Raw genomic sequence first — 4,825 nt, forward strand, 5'->3', positions numbered from 1 at the left:
GGAGCTGACCGACTTACTGAACAAACATTTCATACCGGTGCGCTCTGAATTATACTGGAGACTGCGGTTTGCCCAGCGGACCCAACGTCCCAGCGAAGCCACAACCGACTTCATCGCAGCTGTGCGACATGCCTCTCGCTTGTGCCATTTTCCAGACCTGGAAGACAGGCTCCAGGACGAGATCCTCCTAGGACTCCTGGACAAGCAGCTACAAAGGAAAATTGTCACCAAACCAACAATGAGCCTAACAGAGGTCGTAAGTGAAATCCGAGCGCACGACACTACTCACGAAGAGACCCTAGATCAGCCCACCAACGGGTCAATCCACCACAATAATTCTACAGAAAGCGACGAAGAGGCCACTGAACCCGACAACGGAGTTGATGTAATCCAACAAAACTTCAAAAAAAACCAGGCACAGTGCAGCACCGGAAGAGGACCAAACAGGCTGCAGACACCGAACTACCAAAGCCCCCGTACAACAAGTTCAGGACAGAGATGCACCAGTTGCGGGGCAGCCCACCCACGGGCATCATGCAGGTTCAGAAATGCCAAATGCCACGAGTGCAGCAAGACCAGGCATATCCGCACCGTCTGCCAAAGCCAGAACCGAGCGAACATCAATGACCTAGAATCATCCCTACCAGGTACGACAAAACCCTACCCCCCATGCGTTGAGCCCCCCTGGCCCTTAGTCCAGACCACTCATTGGCTTGGGAAACCAGACAGCTGATTAAATATCCACCAGTTGCTGAGGCCCAAGATAAAAATAGTAGTCCATTTGCAAGGAGTCCCTTGCGAAATGGAGGTCGACTCTGGGTCCTCGGTCTTCATAATTTCAACGGAGACATATAACACAATCTGTGGCCACAGCAAGCGGAGGATTCCCCTAAAATTCACCAATATGAAATTAGCTGACTTTCAGCAGGCCCCGATTAAATTGAAGGGGATTGCTACACTAACAATTAGCTTCAAGGGATTCCGGGGACCATTAGAAGTATTAGTCACCCAAGGGAAAGGGGCCAGTTTAGTAGGACTCAATTGGTTTCAGGCTCTGGGGATATGGCTGGGTAGAGTCCATTTTACCCAGGCCAAAAGCCTCGAATCCGTCTGCAAACAATTTGCAGACGTATTCGATGGCTCCCTGGGGAAATACACAGGGCCCCCTATCAACCTAAAATTAAAGCCCGACATCCTCCCAGTTAGAATTAAGGCCAGAAGGGTTCCATTTGCCCTCATACAAAAAATTGAGGATGAACTGGAACACCTTGTAAAACTAGGAGTCCTGGAACCCGTGGAAGGGGGAACCTGGGAGACCCCAACTGTCAACCCTGTTAAACCTAACGGGGAGGTGCAGATCTGCACGAACTATAAGGCCACCCTCAACCGCGCCCTGAACCCCCATGCTTACCCTGTCCCCGCAGTGAAGCATGTCCTTTCCGTGATTCAGTCTGGCGCCATCTTTGCAAAGTTAGATCTCGTGCATGCTTACTTGCAGCTCCCTGTTACCAGGGAGACGATCGTGACACACCATTGGGCTTTCAAAGTACACAGACTGCAGTTTGGCATTTTTGTTGCTTCTGGTATCTTCCAGGAAATCATGGAGCGAACTTTAAATGGCATCCCAGGGGTGTGTCCTTACTTTGACGACATCCTAATCGCAGGTGAAGATGAAGGGGCGTTAGCAGAAAGACTGAAAAGGGTGCTCAGCAGATTTCGTGCTGCTGGATTAAAGCTTAAAAAAGAAAAATGTTCAATAGGAGTGACATCCACTGAATTCCTGGGGTATAGGATAGATGCTCAAGGAATCCATCCAACTGAATCTAAGGTATTAGCTATCAAAAGGGCCCCAACACCTAAAAATAAAGCAGAACTACAAGCTTTCTTGGGGCTCTTGAATTTTTATCACACCTTCCTCCCCATGAAAGCAGCTAGAGCTGAGCCCCTACACAGACTATTGGATTAAAAAAAACCCTTGGAAGTGGACACTTCTCCATGAAAGCTGTTTCAGGGACCTAAAAAAATTATTATCCAATAATTAAACAATCACCCATTATAATGAGCACAAACCAGTCTGTGTAGCTTGTGATGCCTCCCCTTACGGGGTTGGTGCTGTACTAAGCCATTTAGAAGGAGGAGGAGTCCAGAAACCAATTGCATACTACTCCAGGACATTATCTAAGGCAGAAAGGAATTACGCCCAGATTGACAAGGAGGCATTAGCCATTGTTGCAGGGGTAAAAAAATTCCACGATTATTTATATGGCAGGGAATTCACGATCTTTACAGATCTCAAACCCTTATTGGGACTATTTACCATAGATAAACAGACCCCTCAAATTCTGTCCCCAAGCGTCCTGCGCTGGTCTACATTTTTATCAGCATATTCCTTCAAATTACTTTACAAACCAGGCAAGGAAATGTGTCATGCTGACGGGTTAAGCAGGCTGCCCTTACCCAATATTGACCCAGACCCAGCACCTGGGGGACAAATTTTGGCCATAGAAGAACTGCCTGATTGCCCCCTGCAAGTAAAGGACATTGCCTCAGCAAAAATCAAAGACAAAATCCTTAGCAGGGTATTAGCATGGACAACCTCCGGCTGGCAAGGCCAGAGTCCAGGGCCTGAATTCCAGGCCTATTTCGTTAGGAAAAATGAGCTATCCACACACCTTGGTTGTGTCTTATGGGGGAGCAGGGTGGTCATTCTGGAAAAACACAGAGCCAAAGCCCTCTTAGCATTGCACGAAGGTCATCCAAGCATAGTAAAAATGAAGGCGTTAGCATGTAGCTACCTTTGGTGGCCTGGATTGGACAAATATAGAGGAACACGTAGCTGGATGTCACCCTTGTCAACGGTCCAGACCAGCCCCACCACATGCACCCTTGCATAAGTGGGAAGCAGCTCAAAACCCCTGGTCAAGGATCCACATTGATTTTGCTGGACCCTTCCAGGGACAACTATTCCTCATCATAGTAGATAGTTACTCAAGGTGGCTAGAGGTCATCCCAGTCAAAAGCCTAACCACAGCTAGCACTGTACAAGCGCTAAGGGGGCTCTTCGCTACGCACGGTCTCCCTGATATCATAGTCTCTGACAATGGGCCACAATTTACGTCTGCCGATTTCCAGATCTTTACCAGGGGCAACTTGATTAAACATATCACTTCAGCTCGCTTCCGGCCATCCACTAACGGCCTGGCAGAAGTCATGGTCAGGACAATGAAAGACGCATTACGACGTATCATCTCCGGCAACTGGCACCAACGTCTGGCACAGTTCCTATTAACCCAGCACTCTACCCCCTGCACAGCCACTGGCAAAAGCCCCGCTGAATTATGTTGGGGCCGCCGCCTGGTCACAAAACTGGACAGGCTGCAACCAGACAGGGTGGCAGCTGAGACAGAGCTCCCAGTCCCTTCCAGACATTTTAACACGGGATTATGCAGCCCGGGAGGTGGGGCGAGAAGACGGGACCCCAGACGAAGACTGACTTCACTACTACGCAGGCGCCATGTAGCTGATGGATGCAAGGAGGACGCCGATTGGTCGCTTTGGCGAGGGCGGCTATTGGCAAGAGGACTCGTAAGGGCGATCCCTTCAAGCGAAAGAGGAAGAGCAACCAGCAAAAGGGCTCGCAGGGAACTCTCGCCTCCACTTCCGGGAACGAATCGAACTGAGGCGCTTAATTGATTCAGCCGCGTACTGGCTCGGAGCCAGGTAGGGCGCAAGGGATGCCGGGAGTCGCAGTCCGAGCTCTTCTCTGGCGGAGAAGGGGGGGAGTGGGGAGCCCGAGGCCTGGTCTGGCGGGACGGGCGCTGGGAGGGAGGCCTGCCCGGAAAGTCTCACTGACAGGCCGAGGCTTCAGCCTTCTTCCCCGGGCGGGGCTGGGACTCCCCTCCGGGGAAGGGACGAAGCCGTGACCCGCCTCTCCCCCTTTGCCCCTGCAGGACTTCGGGCGAGCCCTGCGGAGGAAGGAAGGGGGCACCGCGGAGCAGCCCCGGGAGGAGACGTCGGGGAAGGCCCGGAAGGGATGAGCCGAGGGGGACTCCGCGAAAGGAGGCCGCCTGGAGGGCGAAGCGGGGAGCGGGAAACGGGCGGAGACGCCGAGACGGGCCTGGAGGGCGGAGGGTCCCTCAGAAGAGGCGGGAGACGCGGGAAACGCCACAGAATCCAGGAGGGAGGAGAGAAATATCAGTGTCTGGAATGTGGAAAATCCTTCAAAAAAAAAATGGAGATCTAAAAAGGCATCTAAGAATCCACACTGAAGAAAAACCATTTAAATGTCTGGAGTGTGGAAAGAGCTTCACTCAGAAGGGACATCTTTATGTACATCAAAGGATCCACTCAGGAGAGAAGCCACATAAATGCCTGGAGTGTGGAAAGAGCTTTGATCAGAGGTCCAGCCTTTGTGTGCATCAAAGGATCCATTCAGGAGAAAAACCACATAAATGCCTGGAGTGTAAAAAGAGCTTCAGTCATAGGAGCAACCTTTATGTACATCAAAGGAGCCATTCAGGGGAGAAACGACATAAATGCCTGGAGTGTGGAAAGACCTTCAGTCTGAGGGGAAACCTTTATAGACATGAAAGGATCCATTCAGGGGAGAAAGCATATAAATGTCTCCAGTGTGGAAAGAGCTTTACTGAAAATAGTGGTCTTCGTAAACATCAAATAATTCACACAGGAGAAAAACCATATGTCTAGTGAACATGTACCCTTCATTGCCATCTCATCCTTTGTGTGTCACCATTTTACTATTCCCTTTATTGCTACTCTCTGTTTAATGATTCTGCCATTCTGTGATTTCTAATAGTTGAATTTG

At 50.4% G+C, this 4,825-nt stretch overlaps 1 protein-coding gene across 1 annotated transcript; it reads left to right on the top strand.

Moving 5' to 3' along the window:
- On the top strand, positions 1-3,434 carry LOC310647728 (uncharacterized protein). Its single transcript, XM_083375226.1, has 2 exons — positions 1-647; positions 3,133-3,434. The coding sequence occupies exons 1-2, from the start codon at positions 239-241 to the stop codon at positions 3,156-3,158; spliced, it is 435 nt and encodes a 144-aa protein (XP_083231352.1). The 5' UTR covers positions 1-238; the 3' UTR covers positions 3,159-3,434.
- The last annotated feature ends 1,391 nt before the right edge of the window (positions 3,435-4,825 follow it).

The sequence above is a fragment of the Vipera ursinii genome (assembly GCF_947247035.1).
Source record: "Vipera ursinii genome assembly, chromosome: 16".
Taxonomy (NCBI): Eukaryota; Metazoa; Chordata; class Lepidosauria; order Squamata; family Viperidae; genus Vipera; species Vipera ursinii.

Coding starts and splice junctions, on each gene's coding strand:
- LOC310647728 (XM_083375226.1), top strand. CDS start 239: ATGAGCCTAACAGAGGTCGTAAGTGAAATCCGAGCGCACGACACTACT. Junction 648..3,132: donor CCTAGAATCATCCCTACCAG/GTACGACAAAAC, acceptor GCCGATTTCCAG/ATCTTTACCAGGGGCAACTT.